The sequence below is a fragment of the Balaenoptera ricei genome, chromosome 10 (assembly GCF_028023285.1).
Source record: "Balaenoptera ricei isolate mBalRic1 chromosome 10, mBalRic1.hap2, whole genome shotgun sequence".
Lineage (NCBI taxonomy): Eukaryota > Metazoa > Chordata > Mammalia > Artiodactyla > Balaenopteridae > Balaenoptera > Balaenoptera ricei.
The window spans coordinates 24028120-24050889 of NC_082648.1; the positions used below are offsets into that span (position 1 = coordinate 24028120).

Sequence of the window (22770 nt, forward strand, 5' to 3'; positions counted from 1 at the left end):
ACGTATCTTTTTTTTTTTTAGTTTGTCAGTTGTTTTTTGATTTTATTTAAGATAATTTTTGACAGACAAAATGTTTTTATGTATTCTGTAGTCAGATTTGTCAGTCTTTTCTTTTACTGTGTCTGGAATTGAGTCATAGTTAGAAAGGCGTTTCTTATACCCAAGATAATGTACTTACATGATCTCATATTTTTGTTTAGTACTTATATGGTCTTGTTTTTTAATCCAGTTGTAGCTTTTTTTTGGTTTGTTATTAATGTGAGATATGAGTCTAATTTCAGATCTTTCCAAATGGCTAATCAGTTGTTAAGGTACTGTTTATTAACAAGCCCATCTTTGCCTCAGTAATTTGAAATACCACTTTTGTCATATACTTAAGTTTCAGGTATACATGGCTCTACTTCTGGACTTCCTGGTATACTCTTCTGATCTGTTTATTGCTGCACCAAATAAATACACTGTTTTAATTATAAAGGGTTTATTGTTTGTTTTAACATAATTTATTACAGTATATCTTAATAAGGTTAGTAGTATGTTTTACTATAGTTTAGTTTATTTGAATAAGAGGGGTGAGTATCCTTCTTATACTTTTTCTTTTTTACGTTTTTGCATTTTACTTTTTCCATGTGATATTTAATGTCCATTTGTCTAGCTCCATTATAAAAAAAGCTTATTTACTTTTATTGGGATTTTATTATGCCTATAAATTAACTAAGGGAGGATTGGCATTTTTATGATGTTTAGTTGCCCTATCCAATTACAAGGGTCTTTACCTTTGTTCAGGTCTACCATTGAGTCTTTCAGAAATGTTTTAAAGGTTTCCTCATATTTCTTGCTAAATTTATTCTTAAGTATTTTATCTTCTTTGTTGCTATGGAAAATAATATTTTTGCTACCATCATATCTTCTAAATAGTTATTGTTTTTACATATGAATGCTATTGATTTCTGTTCATTAAGTTAATATCCTGCTACTTTACTGAATGTGTTTATTGTTTGAGTTAGTAGGAACATGAGGTGTAGTTTTCCTCCTTTTCTTATTTTTACTCTTCCATTTAATTTCTCTTGCCTAACCACATTGCTTTAGTGAGTGCAGTGTTGAGTGATATGGAGATAGTAGGCATCCTTATCTTATTCCTGATCTTAGAGGAAACACCTATAGAAATTAATTAACATTAATTAACATGCTGACTTCAGGACTGAGGTCTATATGTTTTATCTTAAGAAAGTATGCATCAATTTCTATTTTTCTGAGTTTTTTTTTCTTTAACAGATACAGGTGTTTGATTTTTATCAAAAGCATTTTCAGTCTTAGAGCTAGTTATGCTGTTTTTCTCTTTAAGTCTATTAATATGGAATGTTATATTAATGAATTCCCTAATAGTAAGCCAACCTTGCATTCCTGGAACAAATCTGACTCATTCATTGCATATCATTTTCTCAATATGGTGTTAGATTTTGTTTACTAACATTTTATTTAGAACTTTTACCTAATTATTTTTAAGCAATACTCTAAAAATCTTTAGTTGTTCTGTTTTTGTATTGTCTTTATCAGGCTTAGCTATCAATGTTATGTTCATGTTATGTAATGCTAATGAAGTTTCCCTTCATTTTCTTTTTTTTTTTTTTTTTTTTTTTCACACACACACACTGTATTTTATTTTTACAAGAGATAAATCGACTGACACCAAGCATTGTACATGGATGACCACAACAAAAGCAACAATGATTGCAATTACCAAACATGAAACACACTCATACTATGTCATAGTATTGACATTCAGTCCAGTAATCCTCCACTGTAACAGCTCCTTTACTTTGCAGTGAAAATTGATTTGTATATTCTTTGCCTCTGAGTCCTTGTGGAATTTTTTTTTTTTTTTTTTTTTAAATTCAGACAGAAAGTCACAAAAATTATACTCATCCTCATCAGTTCACTCAGTCCCATGTAATTAATTTTTTTTTTTTTCATCTTGATCTTTTGTTAGCACTTTTATGAGTTCATCAGTTTTTCATTAGAGTTCTGAAAATGCTTATTCATTCAGTTCAGCAGTACAGTCCGTTACCAGAAACCTGTACTCATCAGAGTCTTTTCCATGTATTTCTTGAAGATGAAACCCTTTTATAGGAACATATTTGCAAAATCATCAGAGTACACCCAGAACTGTCTGTAAATGACAAAAGACTTAAAAATGACCACGGTTAAAGATTTGATGACAGTTCATAATAATGCAGTTGACAAGAAAATTAGTTATTTCTGAGATATACATTTTAAAGTAATAACTAGGATTATTACTTATAACATTATACCAGAACATATAAGATTTTTAGAAATTTCATGTAATGTCTGAAACATTTATATTAACATATTTCCATACATATTTCCATACAAGTACAAATATAAGATTTTTAGAAATTTCATGTAATGTCTGAAACATTTATATTAACATATTTCCATACATATTTCCATACAAATACAAATATGATTTTTAGAAATTTCATGTAATGTCTGAAACATTTATATTAACATATTTCCATACATATTTCCATACAAATACAAATATAAGATTTTTAGAAATTTCATGTAATGTCTGAAACATTTATATTAACATGCTTCCATACAAATAACCCAATGAAAGTTTAGTATTAGTTGTTTTGTTTTTTTATACTGCAGGTTCTTATTAGGCATCAGTTTTATACACATCAGTGTATACATGTCAATCCCAATCGCCCAATTCAGCACACCACCATCCCCACCCCACCGCAGTTTTCCCCCCTTGGTGTCCATATGTCCATTCTCTACATCTGTGTCTCAACTTCTGCCCTGCAAACTGGCTCATCTGTACCATTTTTCTAGGTTCCGCATACATGCATTAATATACGATATTTGTTTTTCTCTTTCTGACTTACTTCACTCTGTATGACAGTCTCTAGATCCATCCACGTCTCAACAAATGACTCAATTTCGTTCCTTTTTATGGCTGAGTAATATTCCATTGTATATATGTACCACATCTTCTTTATCCATTCGTCTGTTGATGGGCATTTAGGTTGCTTCCATGACCTGGCTATTGTAAATAGTGCTGCAATGAACATTCGGGTGCATGTGTCTTTTTGAATTACGGTTTTCTCTGGGTATATGCCCAGTAGTGGGATTGCTGGGTCATATGGTAATTCTATTTTTAGTTTTTTAAGGAACCTCCATATTGTTCTCCATAGTGGCTGTATCAATTTACATTCCCACCAACAGTGCAAGAGGGTTCCCTTTTCACCACACCCTCTCCAGCATTTGTTGTTTGTAGATTTTCTGATGATGCCCATTCTAACAGGAGTGAGGTGATACCTCATTGTAGTTTTGATTTGCATTTCTCTAATAATTAGTGATGTTGAGCATCTTTTCATGTGCTTCGTGGCCATCTGTATGTCTTCTTTGGAGAAATGTCTATTTAGGTCTTCTGCCCATTTTTGGATTGGGGTGTTTGTTTCTTTGATATTGAGCTGAATGAGCTGTTTATATATTTTGGAGATTAATCCTTTGTCCGTTGATTCATTTGCAAATATTTTCTCCCATTCTGAGGGTTGTCTTTTCGTCTTGTTTATGGTTTCCTTTGCTGTGCAATCCCTTCATTTTCAATGCTCTGTAATAATTTTAGAGCATTGGGATTATTCATTTTTTGAATTTTTGTTAGAAATCCTCTTGAAATGCTTTATCTATAGGGTAGTTGCCTCATAATTTTATTTTTTCCCCAAGGAAGTTATATATTTTTGAAGAATATTTTAACTTTAATCCAATCAACTTTTATAAACTATGTTTCTGTGGAGCATTGCCCATTTTATCTAGATTTTTCAAACCTATTTACTTAGACGTCTGTAGAGGATTTATGATTTTAAAAAATTCTTCTGTTTTAATTATTATGTTACCCTTATCACTTAATTTATCTATTTGTACTTTTCTCCTTTTATTGTTAATAAATTAACTACCGTTTTATTTGATTTTCTTAGAAATTCAGGATTTTGATTAATTAGATCTGCTTTTTTTCCCTTAATCTTTGACATCTGCATTATCTTTACTATTTTTTTAATGTGCTTTTAAAGTTTTCTGTGTTATTCGTATTTTAGTTTATGAGATGGAAATTTAATTCATTTTTTAAATTGATTGAAGTGTTCAAGGATCTAGATTTTTTTTTCTAAACTGCTTTAAATGTATCCCATAGATATGTAATGTTTTCATTATTATTTCTTAGAAATCTGTAATATCTTGACAGTGGAAAAGTAAAATTGTATTGTGGTTGGATGGGTAACGGAATAGGTGAAAAGATTCCTGGAAAAGTTTGTTGGTATTATTTCACCACTTTCAGAAGAGAAAACTGTGGCTTAGAGGGGTTTGTGTAATTTGCTGCATAACAAGTAAGTTGTTATTGTTCAAATTTGAATCCATTTCTGATTCCACAGCTATGGCTTTTACTTAGGCAGTAATATTGTGAGGTCACAGAGGTACTGAACAGTATGGCATAATCAGGGAACAGTAAGTAGCACAGTGTGACTGGAGTGAAGTTGGCACTTGGTGGTATCATTTCTGGCTTGGACAAATAGTTCATTGAGATACCGTTAACATGAAGCAAAGCAGGTTTATGTAAGATGATGGGTAAGTCTGATGAATGCACTAGACAGCTAAATGGACTGTCTGGTAGTTAGGTGAGCATATGGATCTGGAGGTCTGTAGAGTGGTTTGTGCTAGAAATGTGAATTTTGGTGTCATTAGCTTATAGGTGATAATTTAAATAATGGGTTCTGAAAGTGGTAAGAATAATGTGAACACTGAGAAGATCAGAGGGTGTAGGAAACAATGAAATTAAAGAATGAGTGGAAAAGAGCCTGAAAAGGAAACAAGAAAAAAAAAGTTAAAATGTTAGGAGGAATTTAGGATATAGTGGCTTATAGGTGCCAAGGGAAGAGTTTCAAGGAAAAGGGAGAGTCATTAGTATTATGCGCTCTGGAGAACTAAAGGAAGATAAAATAAGAAGTGTTCATTTGACTTAATAATACCTGAAAGGAAAATTAATATCATAAAAATTGGGTCTAGTGGCATGATGAGGGTTGGGTGAGGAAGAAGCAGATGGAGGCAAGAAATTTGGTTATGAAGGGAAAGTATGATAGTGGTAACTAGTGGGAAGTGTGAGGGTGAGGGTGCCTCCTCCCATCCCTACTTTCCTCCCTCAACCTCTCCCTTTTCCTTCCCCTTATTTATCTCTTTCCTTTCCTTTCTCTTTCTCTCCCTTCCTTCCTTTATTCTAGCCTCTTTCCCTCTTTCTTTTCCTAATATGGCATACTTGAACATGTAATGTTACAGAATGAGAATTTAACTCATGACAACATGACATCTTGTCTTAGATTATGGCTATAAATGTGAATAACATAAAGAGATGTTAAAATGTTCAGGTGGTGGATCAGAATGATATTTTTAAGAGTTTCTTGAACATAGGATCATAGTCACACATACCCTTTATGCCTGGAAGTAAAACATACTTGTCCAACAAATCTTAACAATCTCTGAAATAATGATGAAAATAATTTCAGCACAATGCTAAAAGCTTTACATATTTTAGTCATTTAAAACCTCATCAGCACCTCTATGCCAGTTTTACAGATGAGGAAACTGAAGGAAGTTAAGTAAACTTGCCAGATCTTGTACACTTGCTTTGGCAATATGATTTCAGAGTCTGTGCTCTTAATCATAAGGCTGTATTCCTCTTCACTATACTATAGTACTTATTTTCATTCCTTTAAAAATTAATTAGTAATATTTTTGGTATAATTGTAATTTAGAATTAGAAGTTAGAATATTTTGACATTTTAGGGAAATCTGTTAGCACATAGAATAGTGAAGGTTAGCAACAATTTCTGAAAAAGATATATAAAGTACAAACATGGGTTGAAATTCCAGTTTTCTGTATTTTAGTTAAGATAGTGAAATGCTTGTGGGAGAAGCTACAATACCTTATCCAGTATGGCACATAGTATTTGAAAAACACAATACTGCTACACAGTGAAAGTGTACATAAGATAATTAAATAATCCTATATGGTACCAATAAAAAATTGATACATTCCTTAGTTTGTTAATACCTAATGACCTTATAAATGTCTTTCTTCAGGGAAAAATGCAATTTCCATTGTGAGCTGCCTTCCAGAATTTATGGTAGAACTTCGCTGACATTGCTACTGATGCCAATGTGGAATAAAGGTCTTTATAATTTAGAAAGTCAAAACGTATAAATGAATTACTGTTAAAAATGATTTAGTTACTCTTCTTAAACTTTAAAACACACAATATAAATGCATTTGAATTTTTAGAAAGAACGTTTGAAAATAAAGTAATATAATCTGTTTATTTTGCCATCATCAATATTTTTGTCTTATTTCATGTTTGGAATTGGCTTTCCTTTCGTGACCTTTGTATTTGAACCCTCATCACAATCTAATAATATTTTGTTGTGAAACTAATTACAGAGTTGCATTTCAACATTATTTGTCTGTGGAAACAAACTAAAATTGACTTTAACATGAAAAATCTTTTGCTGTTGTAAAAGAAGAAATTAACACAGAGACAGTGGATTAGCTATTTTAACGTCATTGTTCTTCCCCTTAGCTCGCTTTATTGTAATAAGTAATTCATTTGACTTGCCTCCTGGGTCATAGGGTCACTGAGTACATGGATGCATGTTCTGCTCATTGCTGTCTCCTCAGTACCTAGTGCCTGTGTTTGGCACTGGTAGGCATGCTAGTGCTTTTTCTTAACTAACTGAATAGGTAAATAATATATTTGAATAATTTCTCTGAGTTGCAAATGCACCCCTTATGCTAATGTGTTAGTATGTAGACATTAAGACATTATTAAGTTGTTTTGTTTGCTTAGGTCTCACATGGAAATTTCCTGTTCAATTTAGAAACACTAGTTTTAGATCTCAGTAAAAATCCCTGAAAAATAGTCATAGAATCCTCATTTTCTATCTCATTGCTTTTACTTTCCTTACCCCTTTTTCTTTCCCTCCCTCTACTCTCTTTCTTCCCTTCAACCTGTTCTTTATTTTCCCTTTAATGATCCTTTTTTTGTTTTGGTTTGTTTGTTTTCCTTTAGTATCTGGAGTCCATCTTTCTCCAGCCTCTCCTGAGATTGTATTGGACCATGACCACACTTCTCCTTCGGTTGGCTGCCTCTCTTCTGAGCCCATCATTTCATCACCAGAGAATACACATGCAGACAACAGCATTGTCAGTCAAACTTTTCCTAAAGCACAGGTAAAGACAAGCATATTTTTATAGGAACTTTGCCTACTTAAAAAAATTGCATACTGATTTAATTGAAGCTCTCCTGATTTCCTTTTTTTTTTTTCTCCTGTAGATACTCTAACTTTGAGGTTAATATCTAGAATTCTAAAAACTGAATAATATGTTTGTTTTGTGGCACAATTGTAAGGTATTTAAGTAGTGTTAGTTACCAAAACACGGTTTGAAAACCAAATATGTTTTATTAAAGTTGACTTAGTTTTGCATTGCAGATCGTGAACTTCAAAAAGGAAAATAATTACAAAAAAACTATTTCTCTTTTCAGGGAAGCTTACCATATGTTTTCAAGTATTAGAGTATTCATTTCAATTTTAGAGTAAAACCAAAAACACAGTGGTCATAGCGTTTATTCATTCAAATATTTATCAATTCAGGCCTTGTGCTAGATGCTGGAGTTATTCCAGATTTCCAAAGTGCTGTATACAATCTTGAGTCACCCGTTATCTTTACTAGAAAGTGATGATCAATTAGTGGTTATTGATAAATCTTAAAATCTGATTTATAACTTAGTATATAAACAAATTCTGAGTGTGTGTGTAAATTTAAGAACTGATATCAGATATGTCTATACTTATTATACACTCTCAAGAAAAAGTTTTAAGTTTTTAGTGCTTTGCTTGGAAAATAATAAATGCTTTAAACTCTGAAGTTTACAGAAAATTTTGTTTCTTATTGCGAAGATTAGGTTGTTGTAACAGTTTGTGGTTTTCTGTTGATTTACTTAAAGGGTGAAATAATTTCAGAACCTTTGCTACAACTTAATTTCCAAATGTGGTTTCTGGTGCCCTTTGGATGTTTTCCTTCTTGGTGCAGTGTAAACTTTCCCCTCTTGTGTTTGTTTGTTTTTTTGTTTTTTTTTTAATGTGGTTTAGATTCAGCAATCAACACACACTCATCTGGATATCTCACTTTTTCCGTTGGGTTTAACTGAGGAGAAAAGTAATGGAACAATTGCTCTTGTGGATGATTCTGAGGATCCTGGAGCCAATGTATCAAACATACAGCTTCAGCAGAAAATTTCAAGTCTGGAGATGAAACTCAAAGTCTCTGAAGAAGAAAAACAGAGAATTAAAAAGGTATATTTGCATTTGCCTAAAAAATAAATGTTTGAATTGCATATACTGGAAATATGGTATAATCCCAACTTCTGATTAAAAATTCAGCAGTGGAAAAGCTATTATGCTCTTTGGCTGTAGGTTTAAATCAGTCATACAAGCTTATCACTTACGAAAGTCTTTGATAAGAAATTTCTAGTTTTAAAGGTGTACTTTTAAAAATATGAACGTCTTTTACTAGATTTTTTTTCCCACTAATGAATGCTTTCCTTCTGGTTTATTTTTATTTACTTTGAAAGCAGGTAGTATTGTATTTCTTATGTAGGTTAGAAGATTTGTAATATTCATTTGTCCCTATGAGAAGTCAGACATGATGGGATATTTGACAAGATTACTTAGACATACAGCTATTTTAGTAAATTATTTATGTGTTCTCATTTCTGTTTCCTACAAATATCTCTATAAAAAGACCTTAGCAAACTTATAGAAAGTATAGGTAGAGGTAGAGTGTTGTTTACAATTAGTTTAGATGCTTTTATTTATTTATTAGCATGAATAATTTTAGTGTTATAGCAGTGTTAGTGTTATATCAGTGTTTGATATTGGTCTGGGAATGAGAGTGAAGCATACGTTTTATAATATTGTTGGACTTTGAAAACCATACTTCCGGTGGGTTCTTTCCTTACCAAATATTTTCTAATATGTTCATTGAAAAAACTGAATATATTTTATGCCTTTAAATATTACAAAATTTATGCTTGGATTTTTTTTCTTTTAGGATGTGGAATCATTGATGGAAAAACATAGTGTCTTGGAAAAAGATTTCCTTAAAGAAAAAGAGCAAGAGGCCATTTCTTTTCAAGATAGATACAAAGAACTTCAGGTAAAAACAGTGAATTATAAATTTAATATGTAGGCCTTTTGATGAAGCATGTAATATAACTTCAGAAAGTGCTCAATGAATGCTTTATGAATGAAGCAGCAGATACTTGCTTAAATATGTAAAATACTGACTAACATGTATGCAATTAATGATAAATGCCATTTTGAACAGTACGAATCTCTGAGAAGCCATGCAGGTTAGCTGTCTGAGACTCAGTCTGGCGAAAAATATTCTGTTTCTGATGATTTTCTCAATTTGGAAATTAGACATTCCAATTTTTCTTATTGTGATTGCATTTGGAAAGAGCTTAGAATCGTATAAACACCAAACTGAGATATTTAACCTTTTTCACAAATTGTTTGTAATCAACATCTCCTCCTCTTCTCCTCAAATTTCCTTAACAAACTTGTTTCTTCTGCAGTCTTCCCCATCCCAGGAAATAGCAGTTCTGTCTTTCTAGTTGCTAAAGCTGAAACCCACACTTATTCCTTTTTGTGCTTATCCCATGTCTGTTCCTTAAGCAAAACCTGTTGGCTCTACCTCCAAAATATCCAGGTTTCGACTGTTTGTCATTATGGTCACTGCTGCCAACCTATTCTAGGCCATCCTTATTTCTCCCTTGGAATACTGAAGTATCTTCTATTCTAATCTTTTTGCTTCTGTCATTGCCCACTTACAGACCATTCTCCACATGGCAGCCACTGTGATCTGTTTAATAGTTAAAGCTACTCATGTCATTTCTCTGCTCGGAAACCTTCAATGGCTTCTCACCTCACCCAAACTAAAAGTCAAGTAAGTCCTTAAAATGGTTTGCAAGGCCCTCCATTTTTTTGTGTCCCTTCTCCCTGTCTTTTCCCTGACTCTTTCTCTTCAATAGTTTTGCTTTATCCCTTTGTCTAGAGCACTCGTCCCTCAATTTTCTGCATTGTTTACTTTTTTATATCATTCAGGTCTCCGTGCAAATATCACCTTATCAAGGGAGACCTTTCCAAACAATGCTGATATCCCCTACCAGCCTTCCCATATTCTGCTTTATTTTTCTCCATAGCACTTTTTACATCTGACAAACTATGTATTTACTTGTTTATTTGCCTAGATCATTTTAATAGTCTCCTAAGTGGCCTTCTAGCTTCTCCCGTGCTCTTCTCCCTTAATGAGTCTTTATTTCAGCAGGTGGAGCAGTGTTCTTTAAAAATGTGAGTCAAATCATTTCCCAACCTCAATTATCATTCTCCTTTCAGTGTAAATCTTCTGGCTTCTCCAACTTTTCCAGTTCGCCCCCAGCTATTTACTTACACTGAATTCCTAATAAGGTCCAGGTGAATGTGTGAGTCTGTTACTGAGGGCATTCCTTGCCTGTTGGAGTGGTGAGTGGAGGGAAACAGTTTGTGATTCATTCAGTTTCTCTGACTGGAATGCTCTTCCTGCAGATATCTGCATGGCTTTGTTTAAAAAATGTAAAACTTGAAAACAAAGAAAAGGGTGAACAGTATGTTCTTTCAGTGTCCTATGAGGGCATTACTTACTAGACCTACTCAAGGATTATTTAAAAGAATGTAGTACTCACTGTGAATGTGACTCACTGTTTACTATTGATTAAAAGTCTCAGTTGTATTGACATGACACGTTAATTAATTTTTTTCACAGAAGAGGTGCAAATAATATCTCTCTGTTAGAATTTCAAAGAATAGTGTTTATTGCCCTGTAGGACATTCATTAGACATTATCTCCAACTAGCAGTCTTGCTTGGTCTAACACTCCGTTATTTAAATTTTCTATTCGTATGCCTATTCAAATAAATGCTCTTTGAACCAGTCTTAACATCTGATTCCTTCTGTTAACATAAATGATTCTTTTATTAATAAAGAGTAGTATAAGTCTTTGATGTGTTTCATTTATATTTATATGAGTCACATTTTAACTTTTTGAAAATTATACTTTTTAACAACTCTCAGTGAACCCTAGTTTCCTTTAGAAAGTTGCTCAAATGCTACCTTCTCGTGGAAGCTTTCTTTGACTGTGCTATAGAAAATAAGAACCTCTGTACCTGCTCAGCATTCCCTAGCCCCCTTTCTTTGCTTTTTTTCCCCCCTCCTCATAGCAATTGTTATTTATTTTGATTTGTTTATTTGTTCTTTTACCCTCACCAGTGTGTAAGCTCCATGGGACTGGGAACTTTCCAGTGCCTAGAGCAATACTTGGCATGTAATGTGGGCTCAATTAATACTCTTGAATGAATGAATGAATTCACTAATATAATGCACCCTGCTGCCCAAGGGCTAATTACATTGTGTACAGCCACATTTATAGCCCCATACTTGGAATTAGGGTGCTTATTGGAAGGTTTAGTACTGATTACTGGAACTTTGTGTTTTCTTCTCTCTGCATTGAGTGACTTATTCTGGGCCCGTTAGTGAGACAGATACCTTTGCAAATTCAGTTTCTCAATCTGTTAATGGGAACAATAACATACCTGAGAGACCATCTAACACCTGGTATACAACACTTTGAGCTTTCCATAGTGAAAACCAATATAAACGCCTAGTGACATTATCATTGTTGTTTTATTGCTTTTACTATTAATAGTGGTAATCTAAGAGTAACAACTTGAGTCTTCAAAACTAATATTCAGTTTAAAAATACTTTCCTTTTTCTGGAAACAGTACGTCTCAATAAAACATTTTTTAGGTGATTTTACTTCAGTACCAAAAAGGACCTCTCTCCTTTTTATACTATGTGGAAAAAAGAGTAAACTAACTTAGGGACTATTTTATCATCTTGGCTAAATAAGTGATAGAAAAGTGTACTAGGAGGTCTTATAGCCAAATTGAACTCCAAGGCAGGCACACTGTTTAGTTTCTATGTCCCTGCTGGGTGAGGGTAGAAGTCTGGGTTTAGCCTTTTGGCCTTTGCTCATAGAGCTGGAGATGGGATCATATTTTTTTCTCCGTGGGGTTTGGCTCTCATAGAGCACTTATTATCTACCAGTTATCTGTTCTGCTAGGTTGCCCCTTTTGTGGACCTTTGGGTGGAGAGGGATAGCTTTTCTTGGGGCTGTTTGTGTTTGTGCCCATTGGCATTTCCTGGTTGCTGGTCATTCCAGTACCCAGTTTGGGATATAGGAGGCTAAAAGAAAACTCAAAAAATTTGCTGCTGTATCATTCCTTGGTTCCTCAAGTCCCCAGGTGGTCTGCTTTCTTGTCCCCCTTTGCAGTCTTCTTACATTTCTTTTAAAGGTAATGTCCAGGTCTTTTAGCTGTACTTCTTGAGAAAAATAGGGAGAAGTGCATCTATTTCATCTTAGTCTAGAAGTGAAATAAAAAGGAACATTTTAAATTTTAAATATTCTTTATTGAAGCTACAGCAGAAAATTAATTCAACCTTAAAATACATTAATTTAGAGCAGGTATTTTGAGTAAAGTTTTTAAGGAAAACAGCTTAAGTAATCAACTCATAGAGTCCTTGTAGATAGAGGAGGGGAAAATAAAAATATGCATAACTCAGTTTGTGAGATAATCCATAAATCTCTATATCTGCTTTATACTTACCAAGTTTGTGCATAAATAGGTATATGTGTTAGACTTTCTGGAAATGTATTTTTAATAAATATATTTAAATTGTATTGTACTTGATCATTAAGAATTTAGAAAATCTTGACCTTCACTGTTTGACCTACTTTATGTAATTTGTTTCTTTCTGGGAATATAGCCTTTTTTAAAAACTGGTACAAAGTTGGTTCTATCTAATGATTTCTTAGGAATAGGAGATGTGATTAAATTTGTGAGTATCAAAGGAGGCCACTCTATGCTAAATATATGTAGGATGAAATTTTAGCAAAAGTGAGTTTTTAAATCATGAAAATATATATTAAATTTCTTGCTTGAATTATGGTCTGCAAGTCATCCTCAGATATTTGAAAGTCAATATATTTATCATGTATTTTCTGTAGACGATGGCAATCCACATTTTTTTTATATTAAGGCATATATAGCATACAGGTCTTCTAAATATTTGTGGAGCTTAATGAAATAGAAAAAGTTTTCTTTTCTGCTATATTTTTGATGACAGGGATAATATATTGGTGCCTGCCTCTCTGTGGTATCCTAAATAAAGCAAAATATCCAGGAGTACAAAAGATAGTCCTGATAAGACTGGGTTAAATTGACTGAGAAGCCTTTCTCTCTAAAAAATGTTAGTATGCTTGTATATTTATAAGAATAATAGGTTTATTGTAGAAAAGGTGGACAATACAGAAAAAAAAAAGCAAACAAAATTCATACCTATTCATCACCATGAAAAATCCAAGTATTTTCACGTGATATCAAAATATAGTGCTCGAATTTTCAATTTTGTAAAGAAATCTGCCTCCGCTTAGACCAGTGTTGGGTGTGCCTTTGTCAAGATTTTAGTCTGACACGAGATGGAGTAATTAATAAATGGAATGTTTGTAAAACCCTTAAAACTTTTTTTAAAGAGCAACATTAACTATTACAGAGAATTCTAACAGTGTGGTTTTATGTGATACGGTCTAATTACCAGGTTAGGTGGAGGGGTGTGAATGTGCCCATAACAAGGAATACCGTGAACTCTGCAGTACAGTGGGGGTGTGCACTTCCTCTCCTTTCCTGTGCTATCCAGGGTGTGAGCCTAAGCAGAGGAAGAAAAGTGAATCATGCTCCATGTGTCAGCGGTAGCTATTTAAAGGACTTTTCATGAAACATGAATAGAGAGCTCATCTTAGTACAACTTGGGTTCCAATCTCTTTTGTCTTTTGTCTCTGACTCTCATAGCAAGTACGTCCACACCTGTGATGAGCACTGAAGAGACTTGGAAGCTTCTCAGACTGTACATTTCATACTGTGACCACATTTTAACAAGTTTAATTAATAGATGCAGCTGATTGTTAAATTATCATCTCTGATAGTTGTCGGTATTGGTAGCTATGGCTAGTTTTGGGAATTTCCTGTACAACTTTTTAAAGGTTGGGTCTGTGCTTCCAAATGCCATTTCCTATTGAAATGTCTCTTAGTTAGAGTATGTTGATTATTCAGTTTGAGAATTTAATTTTAAAAAAGTGATGTAAAAACACAGTGTTTCAGAGGACTTTAAATTCATCTCATAAATGGATTTATCCTGCTTCAGAGTATTATCTGTGTTCTGCTGCTGATTTCAAAGGTTACATTACGTCATTTTGAATAGATACTATTCTCAATATTTTTCTGTACTGTTTTAAAGTGAATACTAGTCAGGTGTTGGAAAGTTGGGCCCTTAGCCAGAGACTACTGTAGTAATTATGCTTTATGGCATTAGAGCAATGGCTTGATACCTTGAGCATTTAACTTGATAACCTGGTATGTGAGGAATTAACCAGTTCTGCATAGGTAACCCAAAATGTAGTTGAAGTCCTACTTAGTAGTAGAAAATACTGAAAGAAATACAAATTACGCATAGCTTGAAGATATCCTGTTTATTCACCTATCTTTAAAAATGATTATCCGTATTCTGAAAAAGGGGGAAAAATGAAAGGAAAATAAAGATTTTATGTTTTGGTTTCAAAACTTCAATGGAAGAAGTCACTGTAGATGTGGTGGAAGTAGCAAGAGAAGTAGAATTAGAAGAAGAGCCTGAAGATGTGACTGAATTGTTGCAGTCTCATAATAAAACTTGAAGGGATGAGGTGTTGCTTCTTTTGGTTTAGCAAAGAAAGTGGTTTCTTGAGATGGAATCTGCTCCTGGTGAAGATGCTGTGAAGACTGTTTAATGACAGCGGGTTTAGAATGTTACATAAACTGAGTTGGTAAAGTAACAGCAGGGTTTGAGAGGATTGACTCCAATTTTGGAAGATGTTCTACTGTGGGTCAAATGCTATCAAACAGCATTGCATGCTACAGAGAAATCATTTGTGAAAGGAAGAGTCAGTCGTTGTGGAATACCTCACTGCTACTTTATTTCAAGAAACTGCCACGGCCGCCCCAGCCTCAGCAAGCACCACCCTGATCAGTCAGCAGCCATCAACACTGAGGCAAGAGCCTCCACCAGCCAAAAGATTAGGACTCACTGAAGACTCAGATGATGGCTAGTATTGTGGGTTTGGAATCAAACCCACAGTATCTCTGAGGCATGCCTGTATACAAATGGTAGTGTACTAAATAAATGCACTTCTGTTATTTATTTAAAAAATTCACCCCCCCCTTCCTTTTTGAAGCATATTTCTTGGAGGCCCTTCCATAGTGGTTCATTAAGAGATTCCTTATTCTTTTTTCTTTTTATGGGTATCTAAATATATTATTCCATTTTCTTTTATTATAAAGTATTGCTTAATTTCATCTACTCTTCTTTTAATTTCTTATTCTTTAAAGTCAAATAATTTTACTGTAATACGTCCTGGTATTGGTCATTCTAGGTTGATTTCCCTAGATTTCCAATGTGTCCTTTAATATACATATATAGTTTCAATTCCTCCTTCTAAATGCCAAGTTTTTATTAATTATAAATTTAATACTTGTTTTATTTTCTTACTATGTTTTATTCGTTCTGGTGAGTCTTATTATGTGTGTATTGGTTACTCTTTGTCTTCCGTATTACCCTTTATTCTTGAATACTTTTCATCTTTCTTCATTTCTTTTTGATCTAAAATGTGTTTCCTCTCTTATTCCAGTTCTCTTAAGGTATTTTCAGTTTAGCTTATTTAATGTTATGTTCTTTTTAGTTTAGTGATCATTTCTGAAATGATTTATTCTGTTATAATTTTTTTCTGAAATTTCTCGCATTTCTGAGTTTTTCTAATTATGATTCATATTGTTCTGTAATCTACTTTATCATTTTCATAATGTCTTTTAACTCACTTTGAAATACAAAGGTAGAATTTAAAACTTCTTTTTAAAATATATATTTCTGCTGTGCTTTTATTTTATGTAGGGCTGTCATTACTGTTCCATCTATCTATCTATCTATATAAAACATTGCATAGCATTTGACATAATTTTCTGTTATTTGTTTTTATATGAAATTAGTTTTCTTGATCTTTTTAACTGGAGGAGTGATTTAAGGCAGTTTTTTTCCCCTTCATGATTGTATAGTGCTCTAATGTTTTTGTTGGATTAAAAGGATGTGGCAACATTTGTAGATTTTCTGACTCTGTTCCCTTCTTTCACTTTGACTTGATCTTCTTTTCCTTCCTTGTTTTGTTGTCTCTGGCTTGGTCAATTTGGACTCTGTTCTCAGCGTTTTCTCCTCAATGTGAGGCTTTCTCTTGAAAGTATTTAGAGTTTATTGGACCCAGTGTATCCTGGGCTATTGATATCTTACTGAGGACCACTTGTACTTATTGGAATGTTAGGCTCCTCTGTCTTACTTGCTGTCCTCATATTGGCCTGCTGACCTCTCTGGTGAGTATCTGTTAGCTATTTTGGAGTTCTCGTGTCTGTCTGATATCCTGTTGCTTTCATCTTTCCTCTTGCCCAGATTCTGATGCCGTGCAGGTCTTGAGACTGTTCTTGGTTTATTTTTACTTGCTTAAATTCTGGCATTCACAGAGATACTGTGACATCTATTTTTGTGATAGATAATGAGTATGAGCTTTTGGTCCTACTTTTTTAGGTGCTCTATGTGTTTTTGTGAGGGAATTTTGAGAGATCTGAAAACTGTGCCATCATTACTGCCATATTCCCAGTATTCTCTCACTGTTAATTGTTATTAAAGGGAATTATCTGGGATAGCAAAGGTTAAACATACGCTTTCCCCAAGGATATTTACCTCTTTATGGAATTAGTACTAGATTGTAGGGAGTTGTAGGTCTCAATATTGCTTAATAAAATTTGAGGGTAAAGACCGTGTCATTCATTTTTACATACTATTGCCTGGTACTTGTAGGTGCCTGTGAGAATTGTTGAAATGAAGAAGAAAATGTCTAGAGAAAAAAAAAAAAAAACTACTTGGGAAAACTACTACTTTATTCTTTGTTTTCATCTTCAGTTATATAGAAAGTCAGTTATATTACTTTTTCCTGATTGTCACTGAATTTCACATACTTCATTCCATTTTTTCAAGGGAAGTAAAAAACTTTAAACAACTAATTTGAGGAGGAGGGTGTTTACAAGAGTATCTAAATGGCTACTACTCATTTGATTTTTTTGTCTTACAACATATAACTTGTATTAGTACCTTTTTACCTGTATCTGTAGATACAGATCACCAACATCATGATTGATGTTCCTAATAAGGACCTTAAGTCATTCCCTCCCCCCTGCAAAATATTAATTATCTTGAGAGTAAACACTTAAGTTTTATACTATTTCTCCTCGTTCATTATCTTTATTCCCTAACTTAGGTGTTATAACCTTTCCCTAACTTAGGAGTTAGCAGTTTTTTCTTTTAAATGAGGATCATTCTTAGCAAATAAGAATGATATACTTTTCCAAAATGAAAACAGCTTAAACTCTTGTTTATAAAAACACTAGATTTTTGGATACAATTTAAACAATAACAATACTATAAACATTTTAGGAAAGCAACCCCCCCCCCCATTTTATCATCCAAATATGCAGTTTTTAGAAAAACAAAAACATTTTTTTAGTTCTACCAGTGGGAAAAATGTATACTTTAACAATTGGATTATTTGTTCCTAAGTAACAGTAGTAATGAGAAAATTGACCGTTCAGTTTCAAAGAATGCCAAGATTGGGGACATTATTGAGAATTGACAATGTAGGTATACCTTTTGGAAATTTCATGCTGGTTCATATTCTGAAGGTATTATATGATTTTTATCATTCCTGTTCTAATAATTCAGAAAATTAAGTTGTTCTTTTATTTATCGAAACTAAATTGAATAATTTTGAAGTCATTAGAAGAATACCATCTTCAGTTCTACAGGCTAATTGACCATTGTGAAAATGTTTTTCCTCCCTTATACGATAACAGAAATTTAAAATGTTTGCTAGTACCTTCACAAACTTAAGATAACATAGATTTTTAAAGACACACCATCAATTTGATAATAGATTTTTTTTTTAAACATCTTTATTGAAGTATAATTGCCTTACAATGGTGTGTTAGCTTCTGCTTTATAACAAAGTGAATCAGTTATACACATACAATATGTTCCCATATCTCTTCCCTCTTGCATCTCCCTCCCTCCCACCCTCCCCATCCCACCCCTCTAGGTGGTCACAAAGCACCGAGCTGATCTCCCTGTGCTATGGGGCTGCTTCCCACTAGCTATCTATTTTACATTTGGTAGTGTATATATGTCCATGACACTCTCTCACCCTGTCACATCTCACCCCACCCCCTCCCCATATCCTCAAGTCCATTCTCTAGTAGGTCTGTGTCTTTATTCCCGTCTTGCCACTAGGTTCTTCATGGCCTTTTTTTTTTTTTCCTTAGATTCCTTATATATGTGTTAGCATACTGTATTTGTTTTTCTCTTTCTGACTTACTTCACTCTGTATGACAGACTCTAACTCCATCCACCTCATTACAAATACCTCCATTTCATTTCTTTTTATGGCCGAGTAATATTCCATTGTATATATGTGCCACATCTTCTTCATCCATTCATCTGTCGATGGACATTTAGGTTGCTTCCATGTCCTGGCTATTGTAAATAGAGCTGCAATGAACATTGTGGTACATGACACTTTTTGACCTATGGTTTTCTCAGGGTATAGGCACAGTAGTGGGATTGCTGGGTCATATGGTAGTTCTATTTGTAGTTTTTTAAGGAACCTCCATACTGTTCTCCATAGTGGCTGTATCAATTTACATTCCCACCAACAGTGCAAGAGAGTTCCCTTTCCTCCACACCCTCTCCAGCATTTATTGTTTCTAGATTTTTTGATGATGGCCATTCTGACCAGTGTGAGATGATATCTCATTGTAGTTTTGATTTGCATTTCTCTAATGATTAATGATGTTGAGCATTCTTTCATGTGTCTGTAGGCCATCTGTATATCTTCTTTGGAGAAATGTCTATTTAGGTCTTCTGCCCATTTTTGGATTGGGTTGTTCGTTTTTTTGTTATTGAGCTGCATGAGCTGCTTGTAAATCTTGGAGATTAATCCTTTGTCAGTTACTTCATTTGCAAATATTTTCTCCCATTCTGAAGGTTGTCTTTTGGTCTTGTTTATGGTTTCCTTTGCTGTGCAAAAGCTTTTAAGTTTCATTAGGTCCCATTTGTTTATTTGTGTTCTTATTTCCATTTCTCTGGGAGCTGGGTCAAAAAGAATCTTGCTGTGATGTATGTCATAGAGTGTTCTGCCTATGTTTTCCTCTAAGAGTTTGATAGTGTCTGCCCTTACACTTAGGTCTTTAATCCATTTTGAGTTTATTTTTGTGCATGGTGTCAGGGAGTGTTCTAATTTCATACTTTTACATGTACCTGCCCAATTTTCCCAGCACCACTTATTGAAGAGGCTGTCTTTTCTCCACTGTATATGCTTGCCTCCTTTATCGAAGATAAGGTGACCATATGTGTGTGGGTTTATCTCTGGGCTTTCTATCCTGTTCCATTGATCTATATTTCTGTTTTTGTGCCAGTACCAAACTGTCTTGATTACTGAAGCTTTGTAATATAGTCTGAAGTCAGGGAGCCTGATTCCCCCAGCTCCATTTTTCGTTCTCAAGATTGCTTTGGCTATTCGGGGTCTTTTGTGTTTCCATACAAATTGTGAAATTTTTTGTTCTAGTTCTGTGAAAAATGCCAGTGGTAGTTTGATAGGGATTGCATTGAATCTGTAGATTGCTTTGGGTAGTAGAGTCATTTTCACAATGTTCATTCTTCCAATCCAAGAACATGGTATATCTCTCCATCTATTTGTATCATCTTTAATTTTTTTCATCAGTGTCTTATAATTTTCTGCATACAGGTCTTTTGTCTCCTTAGGTAGGTTTATTCCTAGATATTTTATTCTTTTTGTTGCAATGGTAAACGGGAGTGTTTTCTTAATTTCACTTTCTTTTTTTTTTTTTTTTGTTTTTTAAACATCTTTATTGAAGTATAATTGCCTTACAATGGTGTGTTAGCTTCTGCTTTATAACAAAGTGAATCAGTTATACATATACAATATGTTCCCATATCTCTTCCCTCTTGCATCTCCCTCCCTCCCACCCTCCCCATCCCACCCCTCTAGGTGGTCACAAAGCACCGAGCTGATCTCCCTGTGCTATGCGGCTGCTTCCCACTAGCTATCTATTTTACATTTGGTAGTGTATATATGTCCATGACACTCTCTCACCCTGTCACATCTCACCCCACCCCCTCCCCATATCCTCAAGTCCATTCTCTAGTAGGTCTGTGTCTTTATTCCCGTCTTGCCACTAGGTTCTTCATGGCTTTTTTTTTTCCCTTAGATTCCGTATATATGTGTTAGCATACTGTATTTGTTTTTCTCTTTCTGACTTACTTCACTCTGTATGACAGACTCTAACTCCATCCACCTCATTACAAATACCTCCATTTCATTTCTTTTTATGGCTGAGTAATATTCCATTGTATATATGTGCCACATCTTCTTTATCCATTCATCTGTCGATGGACATTTAGGTTGCTTCCATGTCCTGGCTATTGTAAATAGAGCTGCAATGAACATTTTGGTACATGACTCTTTTTGACCTATGGTTTTCTCAGGGTATATGCCCAGTAGTGGGATTGCTGGATCGTATGGTAGTTCTATTTGTAGTTTTTTAAGGAACCTCCATACTGTTCTCCATAGTGGCTGTATCAATTTACATTCCCACCAACAGTGCAAGAGAGTTCCCTTTCCTCCACACCCTCTCCAGCATTTATTGTTTCTAGATTTTTTGATGATGGCCATTCTGACTGGTGTGAGATGATATCTCATTGTAGTTTTGATTTGCATTTCTCTAATGATTAATGATGTTGAGCATTCTTTCATGTGTCTGTTGGCCATCTGTATATCTTCTTTGGAGAAATGTCTATTTAGGTCTTCTGCCCATTTTTGGATTGGGTTGTTCGTTTTTTTGTTATTGAGCTGCATGAGCTGCTTGTAAATCTTGGAGATTAATCCTTTGTCAGTTGCTTCATTTGCAAATATTTTCTCCCATTCTGATGGTTGTCTTTTGGTCTTGTTTATGGTTTCCTTTGCTGTGCAAAAGCTTTTAAGTTTCATTAGGTCCCATTTGTTTATTTGTGTTCTTATTTCCATTTCTCTGGGAGCTGGGTCAAAAAGAATCTTGCTGTGATGTATGTCATAGAATGTTCTGCCTATGTTTTCCTCTAAGAGTTTGATAGTGTCTGGTCTTACACTTAGGTCTTTAATCCATTTTGAGTTTATTTTTGTGCATGGTGTCAGGGAGTGTTCTAATTTCATACTTTTACATGTATCTGTCCAATTTTCCCAGCACCACTTATTGAAGAGGCTGTCTTTTCTCCACTGTATATGCTTGCCTCCTTTATCAAAGATAAGGTGACCATATGTGCGTGGGTTTATCTCTGGGCTTTCTATCCTGTTCCATTGATCTATATTTCTGTTTTTGTGCCAGTACCAAACTGTCTTGATTACTGTAGCTTTGTAATATAGTCTGAAGTCAGGGAGCCTGATTCCCCCAGCTCCATTTTTCGTTCTCAAGATTGCTTTGGCTATTCGGGGTCTTTTGTGTTTCCATACAAATTGTGAAAGTTTTTGTTCTAGTTCTGTGAAAAATGCCAGTGGTAGTTTGATAGGGATTGCATTGAATCTGTAGATTGCTTTGGGTAGTAGAGTCATTTTCACAATGTTGATTCTTCCAATCCAGGAACATGGTATATCTTTCCACCTATTTGTATCATCTTTAATTTCTTTCATCAGTGTCTTATAATTTTCTGCATACAGGTCTTTTGTCTCCTTAGGTAGGTTTATTCCTAGATATTTTATTCTTTTTGTTGCAATGGTAAACGGGAGTGTTTTCTTAATTTCACTTTCAGATTTTTCGTCATTAGTGTATAGAAATGCAAGAGATTTCTGTGCATTAATTTTGTATCCTGCTACTTTACCAAATTCATTGATTAGCTCTAGGAGTTTTCTGGTAGCATCTTTAGGATTCTCTATGTATAATATCATGTCATCTGCAAACAGTGACAGTTTTACTTCTTCTTTTCCGATTTGGATTCCTTTTATTTCTTTGTCTTCTCTGATTGCTGTGGCTAACACTTCCAAAACTATGTTGAATAATAGTGGTGAGAGTGGGCAACCTTGTCTTGTTCCTGATCTTAGTGGAAATGGTTTCAGTTTTTCACCATTGAGGACAATGTTGGCTGTGGGTTTGTCATATATGGCCTTTATTATGTTGAGGAAAGTTCCCTCTATGCCTACTTTCTGCAGGACTTTTATCATAAATGGGTGTTGAATTTTGTCGAAGGCTTTCTCTGCATCTATTGAGATGATCATATGGTTTTTCTCCTTCAATTTGTTAATATGGTGTATCACATTGATTGATTTACGTATATTGAAGAATCCTTGCATTCCTGGGATAAACCCCACTTGATCA

General features: G+C 34.1%; 1 protein-coding gene across 5 annotated transcripts in view; it reads left to right on the forward strand.

The window, feature by feature from the left end:
• The window catches only part of CCDC91 (coiled-coil domain containing 91), a 425558-nt gene that overhangs the window by 127727 nt on the left and 275061 nt on the right, over nt 1–22770 (forward strand). For all 5 annotated transcript variants that reach the window (XM_059935542.1, XM_059935544.1, XM_059935541.1 and 2 more), the window contains exons 4-6: nt 7137–7297; nt 8218–8421; nt 9179–9283. In XM_059935542.1, the coding sequence (XP_059791525.1) occupies nt 7137–7297; nt 8218–8421; nt 9179–9283 (470 nt within the window). The remainder of the gene's footprint in view (nt 1–7136; nt 7298–8217; nt 8422–9178; nt 9284–22770) is intronic.